Source organism: Saccostrea echinata, unplaced genomic scaffold (assembly GCF_033153115.1).
Source record: "Saccostrea echinata isolate AGI-Se365-2 ecotype Australia unplaced genomic scaffold, CSIRO_AGI_Sech_v1 ptg000009l, whole genome shotgun sequence".
NCBI classification, from domain to species: Eukaryota; Metazoa; Mollusca; class Bivalvia; order Ostreida; family Ostreidae; genus Saccostrea; species Saccostrea echinata.
Window position 1 is genome coordinate 2,711,635 of NW_026889758.1, and position 18,136 is coordinate 2,729,770.

At 34.2% G+C, this 18,136-nt stretch overlaps 1 protein-coding gene across 1 annotated transcript; it reads left to right on the forward strand.

The window, feature by feature from the left end:
- The first annotated feature begins 11,546 nt into the window (after window positions 1-11,546).
- Window positions 11,547-15,021, forward strand: LOC133181610 (XK-related protein 6-like). The gene is made up of 3 exons (XM_061316156.1): window positions 11,547-12,316; window positions 12,648-12,865; window positions 13,049-15,021. The coding sequence occupies exons 1-3, from the start codon at window positions 11,562-11,564 to the stop codon at window positions 13,768-13,770; spliced, it is 1,695 nt and encodes a 564-aa protein (XP_061172140.1). The 5' UTR covers window positions 11,547-11,561; the 3' UTR covers window positions 13,771-15,021.
- The last annotated feature ends 3,115 nt before the right edge of the window (window positions 15,022-18,136 follow it).

Here is an 18,136-nt window from a genome sequence, read left to right on the forward strand (position 1 = left end):
AACTGAGAAATGTGATATGTGCATTAGTAGCCACCCATTGCTATGGCATCCGTATCCGGTCAACCGCACTTCCAATTGCCACAGTTTTTGCAGTACAACCTTGCTATAGTCGTGTGGTGTTTACTGAATGCGGCGGACAGCTAAAGAAGACATTTTTATATTTGCTAATCCTATCCCACCTATCCCAGAAACAATAATCTTTAAATTGTTTAAATATATAACAAATCTTTTTAAAGGAACAACTTGCGGACACCATACAGACTGCCCTATCACACTTTTCTATGGTCAAGCGCTGCATATCCGGTAACTTTTCTCCCTGTGTTTTTATTATTGTAAACATACAGAAATCAAACACAAAGAAAAAAGTAAAAAATTATTCCTCGAAGAAGTGTGAGCACGATTTTTGTTCATTTCTATGGATGTCTTACTTTTAACTATGTTACACAAAAAAGCCTTAATTTAAACAAGTTTAAAAAAATAAACATTAATTTTCTACGATGTTGCGTTAGCAATTTTGACTAGAGTATGTTGACAAACACGTATAGTGTTGGCATACATGTAGTTTGTGAAGAAATATTAGTCCCGTAGAAAGCAATTTCATTTTGGGGGGAGAGGGAGGGGAGGGGGCACAAACTAACAAAATTTCTTGACAAGCTAAAAAAAGTTCCTCAGACTCATTTGAGGGCCACAACCGTAAATAAGCTCTGTTTTCTGATGTATTACTTACATAATGGCAAATTGATTGAGGGGGCACAATTGTAAGTTGGCTTGTTTTCTATAGTAAAGATTATATTATATTGGCAAATTATTGGGGATACGCACCCCGAATATAATATAGCTTTCGCACTGGGGATTGCCGCCATCAGCTTCTTGTGATGTTAACAAGATTTAGGAACCCCAAAAAGATTTAACAACTAGAAGCAACTGTACAAAATTTAATTGGGTATTTTTAAAATATTTTTTGATTTTTTAAACATTTTGAATATGCATGTTAGCTTGTGATTATCCCAAATGAATCAAAGGTAGGCTTAAGAATAAATGTTTGAAAAACATATCCCCCCTCCCCTGTGGCAATATTAAAAAGAGAAAACTTTAAATTTAGAATGTCTAATAATCGTGAAAGCAGTTGGTATCTACTCGTCAAACATAATACTAAGTTTGATCTCTATCAGACCTCAATAATAATGAAAGCAGTTGGTATCTACTCGTCAAACATAAAACTAAGTTTGATCTCTATCAGACCTCAATAATTGTGAAAGCAATTGGTATCTACTCGTCAAACATAATACTAAGTTTGATCTCTATTTGATCTCTATCAGACCTAAATATCATTAGGGTACTAGTGTACCAAATTTGATGTCTGTTAAGTAAATGGTTTTCAAGATACTGAGCTGACAATATCTTCCTATGCCTAGTGTCTACATTCTTTGATCGTTGACCTCATGATCTCAAAATTTACAGTGGTCAACTATTCGTTAGGGGAAACCAGTGTACAATGTACCAAGTTTGATGTCTGTTAAGCAAATGGTTCTTACGATATTGAACAATCAGTATCGTATTTCTAGAGTAGTTTGAGCCTTGAGCTTTGGCCTTGTGATCTCAAAATTTACAGTGGTCATCTACCCCTCAGGGGAAACAACGGCATTAAGTTTAATGTCTGTCAAGCAAAGAATTTTCAAGATATTGGGCTATCAATATATTTTATGTCCTCCAGTTTGACCCTTAACCTTTGATCCTGTGACCTAAAAATCAATAAGGGTCATTTAGTCTTAAGGGAAACCAATGTGCAAAGTTTAATATCTGTCAAGCAAATGGTTCTCAAGATATTGAACGGACAATATCTTCCTATGTCTAGAGTAGTTTGACCCTAGAGCTTTCATCTTGTGACCTCAAAATCAATGGGTCATCTTCTTTTCATGGGATACCAGAATACCAAGTTTGGTGTCTTTCAGGCAAAGGGTTCTCAAGATATTGAGTGGACAACACTTGGTCTACCGACCGATAGGTGCAAAACAAAATCATCCCTTTTCCAAGGGAGGGAGATAAGAATAGGTTGTACATAGGTGGAGGTTTTACAGCTCATATGTTCATTACGAATTTGAATAGCAGTGCAACTTAAATCGGACATGTGTGCGTCGATTGAATTTCAGAAGTAATTTAACAACAGCCGAGATACTAAATTTGAGTCGCACTGGAATTTAAAATAAGACAGATTTACAGGTAAATTTGCATATTATGTCAACGAAGGTAAACACTGCGTAAGAATGGCTGTCATTACGCTGATTTATCCATTTACCGGAGATATTTTTGCAACATGGCAACTTAAATTCTAATCGGGACAAGTATAACTTCCTAACAAGAAGATTGTTCTTAACTGACCGGAAGTCTATACAGTCACATTGACAATGGACGAAGTTGATGCAGGAATGGCGAGACGTCAGATGTCAGTAGAGAACGATCGGGACGAAGTAGACATGGCTGTGTCTAATCCTTCTGTAGGAAAGACTAAAATAGATAAAGGTAAACAGAATGACAGGGATGGAAATTATACAGCAAAGAAGGACGGTCCGCGAAGGAGTGAAGAATGCCAAACAGCCTCAAAGACGAAGTGAAAAAAAAATCATATAGTGACATTGTACAGAACAGTGATATCAGACTTCACGAGGTTTTCTTTTACATACATGGATGTGTCTATCTGTTCATATTCATTTAGCTTAGAAATGAACTATAAAATATGTATGAATACATTTATGTAAAATTGAGAAATGCTATATAATAAGGTGTATCGTGGCATAAACATTAGATGTACACAATAAAAAAACCCATAATTTAAATTGATTTTCAATGAAAAAATGAAACCAGTTATAAATATGGGAGTTTTTTTCCATATCAGACAAAGAAAATGTATATAGATTGCCTACATTATCTCAGAAAACTGCAATTCATATGTTCTTGCCTATCGTGAGAACACGCGCATGCACGTGTGCTGCAATATGAATGGCTGTAACTTTCTTAGTTTTCTATAAAACAGGATGTAATATAGAATATACACCTGTAGAAAGGTATAATGGGTTCCTACACTGTGCTTCTATCAAATTTAAATTCAAGAACATGCATGCACGTGTGCTGTTTTCTGGTTGGCTAATACATATTGTAAATTTGAATGTAAAGAAGAAGATACAATTTCACAAACAAATGATCCTAATTCCTAATTGTTCAGAATTAAGTAATATAAAAGAAGATATTAATAATGACATGCGTTTATAATCTCTTTAAAATATGGGTGATTAAACTCTTAGTTGCATATTGTATAGGTTGTATATTCCACGTGATTTAATTCCCATTTCTTTTTAAAGATGAAATATATCTAACATAGGTATGTTTCTTTCTCTAGCGATAAAAATTATGCCTGACTTAGCCTATTTTTTGAGGCGAGGATTTCCTTTTTTTTTTCTTTTTTCTTTTTTTACATGTACAGGCATTGAGCCCTATACTACGTCATGAGCCGCCTTGAGAAGTCCCCATGCTGCTCCCTTTTACCAATTTATATCAAATTTATCTACTGCTGTTATAAGTAGCTGCAATAATGTAGCCCTCTCCCTTTTTTTTTTTTTTTTTTTTTTTGGGAGAGGGCTACAACTCCTTAGGATCTCCGTAATGGTGCAAGTGCGGGAGTGATTCACTCCCGCACGGATTTCGGCTTAAATTATCAGTAAATGGCTATTTAATTAACATTTCTTACCTGAAATCCAAAAATGTAGTTATGCAAAACATAAATCAATCCAAACATACACAGAACAATCCATATATCGGTTATTTTTCGTGTATGTCAACATCACAACTTGAATTTATCCGCCATGTTTACTGACCTTGATCGATTTTATTTTGGGACAGCCAATGAGAATAGGGATCTCGAGGGAGCGGATCTCCGTAGGAATTACCTTATTTTAGGCATAAATATCGCTGTTTACGAAAAAATGTCACATGGAATAGTTTTATTTATCAATATTTAGTGATGCCATACAGCACAATCATTTAGTAACCCCGAAAATCTACTTTACAAAGTAATTTATAATTTTCAAGCGCAAGTCTCAGTGCATCACGCGAGAACTGTCATGGCTTCTGATGAGAGCGACTGGTAAACAAGCAGATCTATTTTATCTGGTTTTCGCGTTTAACGGACTATGTTGTTGACAGTGAATAAAAAATTCAACTTTTTAGAAGTAAGTTGAATGTAAAAACAATTTATTTTGCCTGCAGTCGCCCGTATTTCAAAAATATATTTGCACCATTACAGAGATGCTGTGGAATTGTAGCCCTCTCCAGAAAATATCAGATAAAAAAAATCGTAGAGGGCTACATTATTGCAGCTACTGTTATAAGCAGCGCACTGTTACAAGATGCTCGATGTGTGAGGTTTCATATTTTATACAATTTCATACAATTTATTTTAAAATATGTTGCTTTTTTGTTATTCTCTTCAATATTCATGATAGGAAATATAATCCAGAGTCCGGAATCAACCACTTTACCAGTCTGCAGATTACTACAAATATGACCTGTTTTTAGATAAGCAATAGCTGTGATGTCTAGATATTATACTACATAATTGTCAGATGAAAAGATCTTTACAAAATATGGCAGCCTTCGTCGCCTGCATTGATGCATACCCGCCGATCAATTCCACTGTAAATCATATTGTCCGAGCAAATAAGTTAGCAATTCAAAGCCCTAGACTGTATTTTTTGGAAAGGTGTTGGGTAATTACACGGAAAAAACTATAAATCATGCAATATCCTCAAACTGCGGAGTAAAAATAACGAAACTCAATGCTCTGTTTTCTTTTGAAACAACTTTACTTCATGACGACACAAAACGAATATTCCAGTCCACTTCGCTCCACTCCACATTACACTAAACCCTGCTTTTAAAGTCGCACCAGAAAGACAAGAGGCCCATGGGTCACATCGCTGAGCACATTGGATAGGAAAAGGAAAATTCAGTTCAATTTAGAAAAGTGTACGGGAGGAGCAAACTTGAATTTACACTACCACAGGATGCTTCCTTATCAATATTACTAATCATGGATTTGTTGTTCTCGAGTAGAAGAATTTTAAAGTTTTTCCCCCTATGTATTTCAATGTAAAACTCTGATCGCTTATTGTGGCCCCATCCTACCCACCCTTAATTTGAACAAATTTGAATCTGCACTACCACAGGATGCTTCTTTAATAATATGACTATGGCTTTGCTGTTCTAGAGAAGATTTTTAAAGATATGTTCTATATATTCCTGTGTAAAACTTTAAAGACCTCTTGTGGCCCGCCTTACTCCCGGGGGTTATGATATGAAAACAAACTTGACTCTAGATTATGTAATGAAGCTTTCACATAAGTTTCATCTTTTCTTGTCCAGTGGTTCTTGAGAAGAATAAAGATTTTTAAAAGATGCCACCAAATTTTCACGAATTTTTAATTATCTCCCCTTGAAAGAGAGCATGGCACTTCCTGTGAAGAAACTTTCATCCCCTTTAGCCAAGGATACTTTGTGGCAAGTTTGGTTGAAAATGGCCCAGTGGTTTTGGAGAAGATGAAAATATGAAAAGTTTACGACAACGACAGACAACCGACAAATTTTGATCAGAAAAGCACACTTGAGTCTTCGGCTCAGGTTAGCTAAAAAATCTACAAAAATCGCTTCCATGTAGTCAGGTCATGCATAGCGAAATTCAACCCGTTCGTTACGCAAAAAAATATTTGCAAGCGGCGGATTTAAATCGAATTCATGTTTTTGTTTCTTCCAAGAAATTGGAGTGAATTAGAAGAAGAGTTAGTAGTGTATCCGTTTTACAAACCCTCACAATCTCACAGCTCACGGGGGTCAGTGGATTGGAGCAATTATTTTTGACTGAATATCGTTATCGATACACACAATGGATGAGGTCGATGCAGCAATGGCAAGGAAAAATGAAAGTATGACATATTTATAATCACTGCTGAGGTATTTTTTGGTATTTATTATCACTAGATCTGACATATTATTGATTGATTCCTTGAGTTGGATATCCAAGTATTCGTTACATTTACTAGTGAGATCTGTAAATATCATCTAGGTATGAACCTTTTATACAGTTCCCAGGAAACCCATTTAAATTTACTAGATTCAAGCGATTTAAATTCCTGACCGACCACTGCATGAGAAATGTTTTAATCAACAAGCATTCTGAGAGTATTGCATTAGCAATACTAGACCCTTACCGCAGTAAGTGTTTTCTGGTTCCCGTTGTAAAATTGAAATGCCATAATTCCGTCAAAATCATTGAAGCTGAACGAAATGCAAACTTAATCTATAACTACAGTAATCAAGGTAAAGTCACATACCAACAATCAGCTCAATATCTGCAAGCGTTTAGAAAAAAGTTGCGGAAAACCCTGAAAAATTGAAAAGGTCGTAATTCCGTCAAAAATCAATGAAGCGGAACGAAATGCAAACTTGATCTGTAACTCATCAAGATACACTCACATACCAAAAATCAGCTCAATATCTGCAAGCGTTTAAGAAAATAGTGCGGAAAAGCAAATGGGAAATAATGACAGACAGACAGAGGGACAGCTTATAGTCCCCTCCGGTTTCACCGGTAGGGGACTAATAATGCAGGTTGCAATCTTTTGGTATACAAAACAAGTATTAAAAGGGGCAATGTTAGCAATTGAATGTAAGACACACAGAAAGTGAAAAACCATACTCTTTAGTTTATATTTATCGAACTGTGATGAAAAGGTGTGTCTGATGACGTAGATTGTTAGCGGAGACGGGAGAACTAGGGATCACCAAATAGGGATAACATTAAAATGTAATTCATTACAAGAATAAATATTCCAGAAATCTATAATTATTCTCAAGTCAAGGTCTGTTAAACAACATTTTTTAATATACAGTACGATTGATTAATGAGTAATGATTGGGGTCTTTTATTGTTGAAAACTTTTGAAGTAGCCACCTCCAGAACACGCCTTGATTGTCTGAAATGGCCTCAAAAAATAAAAAGTAGAACAATTTTTTAAATTTTAGGAAAGGGATAGGGACCTTTTTGGAAAAAAAAAAACACAATAGAACAGAACAGAACATTTATTTTCTAATTTAGAGCCCATAACAGACAAGTATGAAATTATTACAATAATAAAGAAAAGATATGCCAATGGATAGTATAACAACTTGTAAATGACATTACTCATTTCAACAATAATATTGTACTATTTCTGTTAAAGGGAATACTATATATAAAACTGTATGGCTACTACAACATGTTATCATTTATGAATTTGCCCACAGAATTAAGAGTTTCTTTGTCTTCAGTATTGAGTAACCAAAAAAGTTTTTGTTCATCATCTAATGCCGAGAAATTTGGAAATTTACTTTTAATTGATTGAAAAATTTCTTTTCTTTGATGATCATATTTTTTTACATGTTATGAGAAAATGAGTTTCATCATCTACACTGTTAGAGTTACATCTATTGCATAATCGATCTTCACGATGGATGTTGGTAAATCTTCCCACTTCAATTTGCAATCTGTGACAAGAAATTCTTAATTTACATAGAGATTTTCTGTGATGAAAATTTTTAACTACTGATAAATAATTCTCATAACCCCAATTTTGTTTGAGTTTTACATATGTGCTTAATTTACCATCAGTATAACTTTGTTGACTTGTATACCAATTTTTTATATAATAATCTAATATGGTTTTATGACAGAGTGACTTAAATTTATGCTTCCCATAACAAATTACTTCATCTTTGATATTCAGTATATTTCTTAATTTCTGTACAAATGCGAACCATGAGTTCTTTCCATGTACATAAAGATTTTTACTACATTCATATGCATCTTTAAGTAAAGGAAATTCTGTGGACAAATTTTCAAATCTATACCAACTTTTGATTAACAATTTGACAATATCATAATGCAGGGGGAACCTTCCCAATTCAGACAATACTGCAAAATTTGTACTTTTCTTATGAACACCAAGAATATATTTACACAGAATTTAAGGTGTATTCTTTCACAAAGTAGATTTCTGAAACAGTCTTCAACTTCTAACTTTTGGCATTTTAGGAATCTTTTAGTATTGATATTACTTGCACCCCACACCTCTGCATTATACAAAAGAATTGGTTTAACAGTAGAGTCAAATACATGTATATTCGTTTTAATCCCAGGATTCAAATTAATAAAATCATTTCTCAGTTTATAATATGCTTTTAACGCCTTTTTATAAAGCTCTGATCTTGCTACATGAAAACTTCCAGATGCAGTTAGGTGAACTCCAAGATACTTGTACCTAGATACACAGTCTATCCTATTATTTTGAAACATTAGTTTTTGCGTGAAATTACGACCAGCTTTATTAAAGATCATGACTTTAGTTTTTTGAATGTTTACCTTTAAACACCAATCAGAGCAATACTTTTCAAGTTTAGAAAGTCTTGCTTGTATACCTTTAGCTGATGCTGATAAAATAACAATGTCATCTGCATACATTAAACAGTTAACAGTTTTTGTCTGAAGTGATACTTCATCAATACATGAATCTAAATATGATGGAAAATCATTTATAAATATTTTAAATAAAGAAGGGCTCAAGTTATCCCCTTGACGGACACCTATAGCTATTGGAAATGGATCCGAGAAGAACCTTCCAATTTTCACACATGCCTGACTATTCTTATATATATTACTTATAATATTATAAAATTTAGATCCAACATTCATGTGAAGTAATTTGAGCTTTAATCCTGTGTGGATAACACTGTCAAAAGCTTTATGAAAGTCAATAAAACAAGCATATAGTCTTCCTTCTTTTAAGCTACAGTATTTATCAGTTAAACACCTTAGCACAAATAGATGATCAGATGTTCTTGCATCTTTGGTAAAACCCATTTGAGATTGGTGAATTAGATTATGTTCTTTAAGAAATTTATCTAATCTAGAGTTCAGAATGCTGTTGAATAACTTGCCAAGTGTGCTGGTAATTGTAATACCCCTATAATTTGCAGAGTTGTTTGGATCCTCAGACTTAAAAATTGGACTTGTGTACCCGTTACTCCAAGTTTGAGGATAAATACCATATGTGAAACAACTATTAAAGAGCTTATGTATACAGGAGAGTAAATAGGACTGACTATGTTTTAACATTTCATTAGATATCAAATCAAGCCCCTTGGCTTTTCCATATTTTAAATTTGCTATTGCATCTACAATTTCCTTACGTGAAATCTTGAAATCCAGTTCATTAAAGGATGGATTTTTCTCCATGTCAGCCAAAATTGAATCTAGCTCTTGTATCCTTGATTTAAAAGAGTTATCACAAACAGAATGAAGGTTGCGAAAATGATTTACCCACGTTTCAGAATCTATGTTTGCAGCAGAATTGTCTTTATTATTATCTTTTAGGTCATTAATTAATTTCCAATATTGTTTTGGTTGTTTATTTTGAAGTGCATCAAGTTGATTTAGAATGGAGTTTTGGAAATTTTTACGCTTAAATTTTCTTAATTTATTGTACTCTCTAAGAAGTCTGTAGTAATGATTCTTAACAACTGGATCCTTTGGAAATATGCTATAAATTTTTCCATGCGCAATCAATCTACGGCGCATTGTTTGCAAGTCTGAATCAAACCACTTTTTATTTTTATGCTTTTTGATATTCTTACTTATATGACCTGGCTTATTTAATGACATGTTAGCAGCAGTTATGATAATGTCATGGAATTCTTCTGCCTTTTTCAATATGAAATGTAATGAACATATCAAAAAAACAAAAAAAAACAAAAAAAAAAAAAATCACTAACAATGAAGCACTAGTTGAACCAGAGGAAACACCATCATAATCTACTGTAACTGTAAGGGCTATAAAATAACGACAGTAAGAATGAAAATATCGAAACATATCATTTGCCTTAGTAATCAAAATACTTTAACTTGTCAATGACGTAATCACAAATTAGATATATCTAATTTTAGAAGTAAATAGTATATACATGTGTAACTTATCAATCAATTGAGAACATAGAAAACCGTTATATTACTAAATCATCTGTGTTTTTGATTGGAATGCACGACAATCCAGACCTACGTGTAATTCTCTCTCTCTCTCTCTGTGTGTGTGATGTATCACCTTTCCTATGACACGTTCGACTGTCTGGCTATTGTATTGTATAACTACAAAGGAACTTTTTAGTGGCGAGAATTTTTTTCCATTCTTGTAGATTTTTTTTTGTTTTACAGAAAAATATATTTTAATCAAATTAAGCATTGATGTAAATAATATATAACTCCTCTTAATGTTTTTTTTTTAATTCAGTATTTCTAATACGTTTAAACTGAAGCTTCTCTAAAAATTATAAAGAAGATGGACGAACAAAGCAATTAAGCGAAGTGCTTAAAGTGCAACAAACTTGAAGGTGAAAAATTAAATCACAATAATAACAAAATTTTCTTTGATATTTCATCTAACATTAAAATATGCTTTATGTAAATTTCCACAATTTGCAAAAATCTCACGAAGATTGAAATTGTTTGCCTATGAAATAGTAAACATACACACTAAAGAGGGAAAAAAGGACCATTTTCTCATACTATAACATTCTGCACGCCTTGTTCACCTACCCCCTTTGCTATTAGATATCAATTTAATTAACATATTTATTTTGTATAAGAATACAATTATCAATTTAGTCATGGAAAAATATTTTGCAAAATTTCAGACTGCAAATGATTACAATGGCGTCATCATTGAGAATTCAATGCCATTTACAAAAAGAAATAAAATAGGCATTATAATTAGAAAAATTATTCTATGCTCAAATGCTTTCATTTTTTCCTCTCATTTTTTATACATATAAGGTATGCACATTAATGATTTTTTTTTTATTTCACTCTCATATCAATAAGGTCTATAACATGACCTAGTCACGGCTCCGGGAAAATTATTTATATCAATAAAGTAGTCTGTTTGTGACTTTTAATATAAAAATTCCTTTTAATTGTGGCATATGGTGTAGAGTGTTTTTATATCTTCGGAATGAAATATAATGGGCAATTTCTTTCATTCATTTGTCACGATTATGCCTTAAGTATAAATACTTATCTTAATTGCTATCCGCAGTAAAATTGAATGGGGAATTCCGCACACCTGGCTTCTTGTTATAAATAGAAACTACATAAACCTTGATATAAATAAACAGAATGTATGAAATAACATGACCGATAACTAGACAGAAAGTAAACATATTAAGAAAAGCAATCATGTGTTCGTACTATGCATAAGTCGTACATGAGAAGTATCAGGTTACCATACTTAGATAACATCCTGAATAAATAAACTAGCTTCGAGCTGAATATTTGTAAGCTTTTCAGTGCTGATAATTTTATGGTCGGAGTGTAGTTCCATAGAACCACAGGTAAACCCCATAATCTGAGTCACCTGTGTTTTTCCAATAGTTCTACTTGCGCTTTCAATATCTGAGGAATATTTACGTCTTTTTCGGTTCTAGAGATGGAGGATAAAGAAGTCCTAACTTCCAAGGAAGAGAAGATGACTGAACCTTCTGGACTTCCACCAGGTTTTATGGATCTCCCTCTGGATACCAGTGTCCGGTATGCTGGTCAGTCAGAGAAAGCCAAAAACCTCGCCAAGGCGGCCATGGCTCGCAGACTTTATTCTGTTGAAGACACCAAAAATGTAGACGCTGTTCCAGGGGTAGATACTACAGATTCAAAGTCAGATTTGGAACTAAACAAACCAGAGGCATCCGACAATCCGGGAGGTGGACAGGAAAAAAGTGAAAATAAAACCCAGAACTCGTCACCAGAGACCGCACCGGACAAACCCGAGGATGTACAGAAACCCCTTATTGAACACAAAGAGGAAGCCGGAGACAGCGGGGAGGACGATGGAAATAAGACGTTCTGTTGCCTAACAATCAAAACTAAACCTTCAACCAAGTTAGACTGGCCACCCAGATTCCAGATCAAGGATATTGTGCTGGCATTTATTGGGTTTTTTACATTCGCTGTGGACTATGGGACTGACATTCGTCTGTTGGTATTTTATTATTACGAGAATAGATTAACACACCTGTATCTAACAGCCGGGTTTATAATTGTACCCTCCGTCATATCGGGAATAATTTCCGTGATCTGGTACAAGATGTATTACAGGAGGGATAAAAGGAATAAATACGAACACGCCAAAACGTTGTACATATTTAGAATCACACTGTCGTTTTTCCAGCTTGGTCGACTCTGGAGGTAAGCAAATATTGCTGGGCCCTTCTGACGAGTATATACTTATATGCAGTTAGCTTTAACAGCTTTGACATTATATAAATTTTCTGAAAGCTCCAACTTAACAAATGTGTTATAGTATCATGACGCTCTAAAAATTGAACTGGTTGGTGGGGGGGGGGGGGAGGAGGGGGGCTACTAACTCTGTAGAAGAGTTGGGGGATTAAGAAACATTTTTAGGCCGGCAATAAACACCGCTTGTTTGTAGGCAATATTTACATGGTACATACGTTAAAAGTATAAACTTAGTGTCTAGGTGCAGAAATTATTAGAATGTAATATTTTCTGATTTTAGGCAAGGAGAGTACATTTATTATGTAGCCCATAGTTTACGCTTAGAGAAGCATGGTAAAAATGATAAAGCCTGTACACTAAGGAAGCGTGCCACTGAGGAGAAACGAGACGCCACGATTCTGGGTCTGATTGACGGGTTCCTGGAGTCCGCGCTTCAGCTTTTGTTACAGATATTTATAGCAGCCAACAGTCAATCCTCTGTTACCGAGTTCCCGATCCGTAAGTTTTCAACTCAAGCGTTTTAAAATTTGGTTCTGATCAGTTCGTTTAAAAAAATCAAAATCTTTAGATAATAAATGATAATTTTTTTTCTTCATGATCAAACAAATTAAAAGATCATCATGTTATACATATGAACTCTCTTCTACATATTAAGTTTAAATTTAAACGGTTTATTTGTAGTGTCTTCTTTGATGTCCTCATGGGTGTCTACATCACTAATCATCACAACTTATTACCGCGCCAACAGGAAAGCTCAGAAAGCTAAATCAAATGTAGACTATGTCTCTTCCCTATTCTATCTGCTGTGGCGAATGTTCGAGCTGGGTCCAAGATACATATTGCTTGGCCTCTGTGCAGCCTACTTCAAACCCTGGTCCTTTATCGTTGCAGCTTTACATGTCATTTTTGTCACGCTTTTGTACCGTTTTATGAAGGCTGAATTGGCGGGAATTTGCGAAGATCCAACGGAAGAGACGCCAGATGCTAGATCGGCAGAAAACGGTGACGCTGGTCAAGATGAAAACCAAACAGAGGCTCAAAAGAGCGGATCCAAAGGATGTGGGGTTCCAATGCTGCAGCACGCTTTCTTACTGGTTTTGGGATTCATTGGTTTGTTTTCTTTCATCAATCTGAAGGAAGGGAAAACCAGATACTTGACTTTCATTTATTACGTCGTGTACTACGCAGAGAACATGGTGATGGTGGCACTGATTATTTGGTTAGCAGACGACAGATTCCCGCCACCGGATTGTTACGTGCTGGTAGTGGCCCCTATAGGAATTGTGGGTCACGTGGTTTGTGCGGGAATATTTTATCTGCTTTTCCATCCTGAAACTTCAGGCAAAAGAAGAATCGTCGCCCCGAGGGTGAAGATAAACTGTTCCTGTTTGCATCAGAATTAATATGGCAGTAATTTTCAATTTATTTTGCATAATAAGTAAAAACTTATCTCATATTTAACTATTGGTCAGTTAATCTAAAAAAAACAACTAATCATGGTTTTGAGAATACTGGATGGCCTTTATTTTGTGTTTCATGTGCGTGAACATCAACAGGAAAGTTATTCTAATCACTACCATAGTTGAAAACTTTAATAACCGAAATGAACATCTTGAAAACTATCTTTGGCATTATCAAAGTGTATCAGAGAAAGTCGATTTGCCCGAGCTTACGACAGGCATAGTGGTTCATTCACGGCTCTGGTTTATCGAGGGGCATGAGACTGTACTACCCAGGGTTGAATGAGGGTTCATCGGTCTTAATGACTGTTACTAATTTAATGGGAGTTCTCATGAGTTCTTTACATCTCATCAGTCTATTGGTCAGTTAATCTAAAAACAGATAATCATGGTTTTGAGAACACTGGATAGCCTTTATTTTGTGTTTCATATGCGTGGACATCAACAGCAAAGTTATTTTAATCACTACTATAGTTGACATCAATAACCGAAATGAACATCTTGAAAACTATCTTTGGCATTATCAAAGTGTATCAGAGAAAATATTCTAGCTTCGGTGTTTCTCTTAAATTCCAGGAAAATTGTTTTATGACATTCATTAATTTGTTTTGTAGAACTAAAATTTCACTGGAATTCATATTATGGAGACATACTTTGCATATGACGTATTATCCTTTTAAAATAACTGTACTAATTTACAGTTACATTATGGATACAAAATATAGAGTTATGGAACTTTGTATAGAGTACATGTATATAATGAATATCATTGTTTATACCTTTCTGTGCTTATGATTGAGGCTTTCACATTTTTATTCAATTTAAATTTAGTAATATATTAATGTGATCCAAAAATCAAAAAATCTGTACATGTATGCATAGGGTGATCATTCATTTCGTATTTTTAACAGTGGATATTTTGAAAGTTTAGCTGGTTGTATTTTATATGTACCTTGTTTTTTTTTTGTTTTTTGTATTTTTTTTTAGCAATTATGCCCATATGACTTGTTTATGTTTGGATCTATAAGATCCCTTGCCCTTTGTGTTGTACAGGTTGTCTTTGTTTAATGGTTGTTTTATTGTTTTGATTATTGTAGAATACATCAGTAGAATCTTCTTGCCTCGAGGAGGAAGGAGTAACTGTTTATTAATAGGGTTAAAAGTTCATTGTAAAATAAACAACCTAATACATCAGACTGGCTCATTATGGAGTCATTAACAAATACCACCGTAGGATTGTAAGGAAAGCGAGACAATTACATAGGTACTTGAGAATGATTTAAACGTCTTGATTGAAGTAGTTATACATTGCGTTGTGAATTACAAGATACTTTATTGTGAAAAACAGTACTGAAATTTGTTGCTTTGTTAAAAGAGAAAATCAAATGATTATGAGAAAGTTGTGTAAATGGATAATGACGTTAGGAATTTAGTTTTAATTAATATTTTAAGTAAGAAGATCAGGATTGGACAGCAATCAAAATCCTTTAAAACTCCTCTCCCAACCAAATCAACAGAAACGCAATTTATGATCAAATTCAAGTTACTGATAAACAATGATCGTCGCTCATCACAGAAAATAATAACTCCAGCAAAGAGAAATTGTAAAGGCACTGTAGTATAATATATCCAAGAAGTGGCTTTAATCAAAAACACCAAAGAATTACTGGAAAATTTGAAATGAGATTTTTTCTTTCAAAACCAATTACATTAAAACAAGACTTTTCAAACTTTATACAACCATTTCTCAGGAAGAATTTAAGATTAGGCTTTTTGACATCATTTACAAAGTTCTGCTTCTTCAATAAAATTGAAATTCTGAATTTTTTCGTATCTTTTGATTGGTCATCTTAAAAATCATTGTGATTTTACGCACAAGTACTCTAAAATTGATATTAAAAAGATACTTGAGGTCCTCATTGAGAATATCTATGTAGTCTTCGGAGACGAGGTCTTCCAACAATATGTTGGAATTCCGATGGACAGCTGAATAGTTTTAGCTTCTGGACATGTAGATTTAAATTTGTTTAAATCATGGCCCCAGGGGTAAGATGAGGCTACAATAGGGATAAAAGTTCTACATGGGTGTGTATAGGAAATATTTTCAAAAAATATTCTTAAGAACAGAAAGGCCATGAAAAGTCATATAATGGGTAATATAAAACCATCTTCAGGTAGCACAGGTTCAAGTTTGTTCGAAAGAAGGTGAAGATAACGAGTATGATTAGTCATGTTTTAAGAGGGAATCTTCTTCAAGTAATGCAGATTCAAGTTTATTCAAATCATGACCCTTGGGGTAGGATGGGACCACAATTGGTGAACAAAGTTTCACACTGGAATAGATAAAAGTCTAAAGAACTTTTCTTTTTGTGAAAAGCTAGGCTTGTATGCGCCCTTAGGTAGTGCAGATTCAAATTTGTTCAGTAAATTTCGGCCCCTGGTGGGTCCTCAACAAGGAATCAAATGTTTACATGGAAATTATAGTGAAAGTCTTCAAAAATTTTCTTTTCATGTTAGTCATGTTAATAGGCAAGTACTATTGTATCTTCAGGTAGTGCAGATTCAAATTTGTTGAATTCATGGCCGAAAGGGGTACGTATGATGGGGCCACAACAAGGGATCAAAGTGTTACATGCGTATATATAGGAAAAAAATTAAAATCTTTTTAGGAACAGCAGAGGAATTATGCAAGTAATATTCAAGCATTCTCAGGTAGTACAAATTTGAATTTGTTCAAATTGTGGCCACTGTGAGAGTATTGTGATATAGGGGTCTGATGTAATATATTGTGATCATATTATCATGATACTGGGTCAAAGTATTGCATCAAAATATAAAGGAATTTAATATAAACACGTGTAGCAGGCCCTAATAAATCGTATTTATATGCAAAACATTCTCAAGATATGTGAATAATATTTTTTTAAATCAAGTTTTGGCCCTTTGGGTGGGACTAAAGTAAGGAATGAAATGTTATCTAATGCAGAGAGGAAACAATAAACCTTAAAAAATCTACTCCAGAACAGTGGACCATGGTGAAATAAAATAAAAAATAATATAAAATAAATAAGTCAAATTAATATTAAAGAATTTCAGTGATATGGGGATTCAAGTTATGACCCATTGGAGGTAGAGTAGGGCTACACCATGGGATCAAAAATTTCAGGTGAGTGTTGTAGTCCATAGGCCTCTTGTTGTACTTTTTTCATGAGAAGAATGAAAATATGGCTCTGGCCTGCAGTTCAATATTTTGATATACCGACAACTCTTTATCGAATAACAATAGATATCTTCAATCAGGTACATCCCAGCGAACTTGAAATATGGACGTGAAGGACCAACTAACAACTAAACTATATGACAAACTGGATTACTTCAGCTTTTTCATGGTGAACTTACTCTGTTTATGTAGTGATATGCCAATGATTTTTATGTCTTCCAACTGATTCGGTATGCAGTAGCATGTAGCAATAGACAAACGGGATGACTTCAGTTTTTCCATCATGAACGTCCCCTATTTATTTAGTGATATACCAATTTCAAATAATATTTTTTGTACTTTTTTTTGAACAACAGTTGTCATATTATAATTTTTGTATTTACTACCACTCGATAAATTACAAAATTACAGTATGACACCATTATCACCTGTATGGTGTTTACGTCTCCCGTCTGATTCGGTACGCAATGTTATGTTTCAAGTACGATCATTTTTTTTTAAACTGAGGCAGGCTACTGACAGATAATATTATGTTACAGGGCTCTCCCGAATCTCGTTTAAAGTCAGTATTTTGAAATCACTTTGGTCGTTTTATGGTTGCTACACAACCTTTCATTGTGTCGAAGTTTGACTGACATGTTTCATTCAAACTGTTGGGCCATTGTTTTTGTTCCGAATGACTAAGGATTACTCTGTTTACCTGATCATTACAAAGGGCTCATTGCGGGTGTGATCGGTCGACAGGGGATGTTTTCTCCTTGTAGGCATCTGACCCCACCTTTGGAGTGTAAGGATTACTCCATTTACCTGATCATTATAAAGGGCTCATTGCGGGTGTGATCGGTCGACAGGAGATGCTTTCTCCTTGTAGGCATCTGACCCCACCTTTGGAGTTTCCAGGGGTCCTTATTTTTGTCCTGTTCATGATTCGTATTATTTCCAGGGATATCAGATTGATCGCTGTTCTTTATCTTCACATTTTTTTTTAATTTAAAAAGTGAATTAATTCACTAGTGTGAAACAGTGAGATGAATGAAGCATCCAGTAATCTTAAAAGCGTGCTTAATTATAATGCTTAACACCTCTACC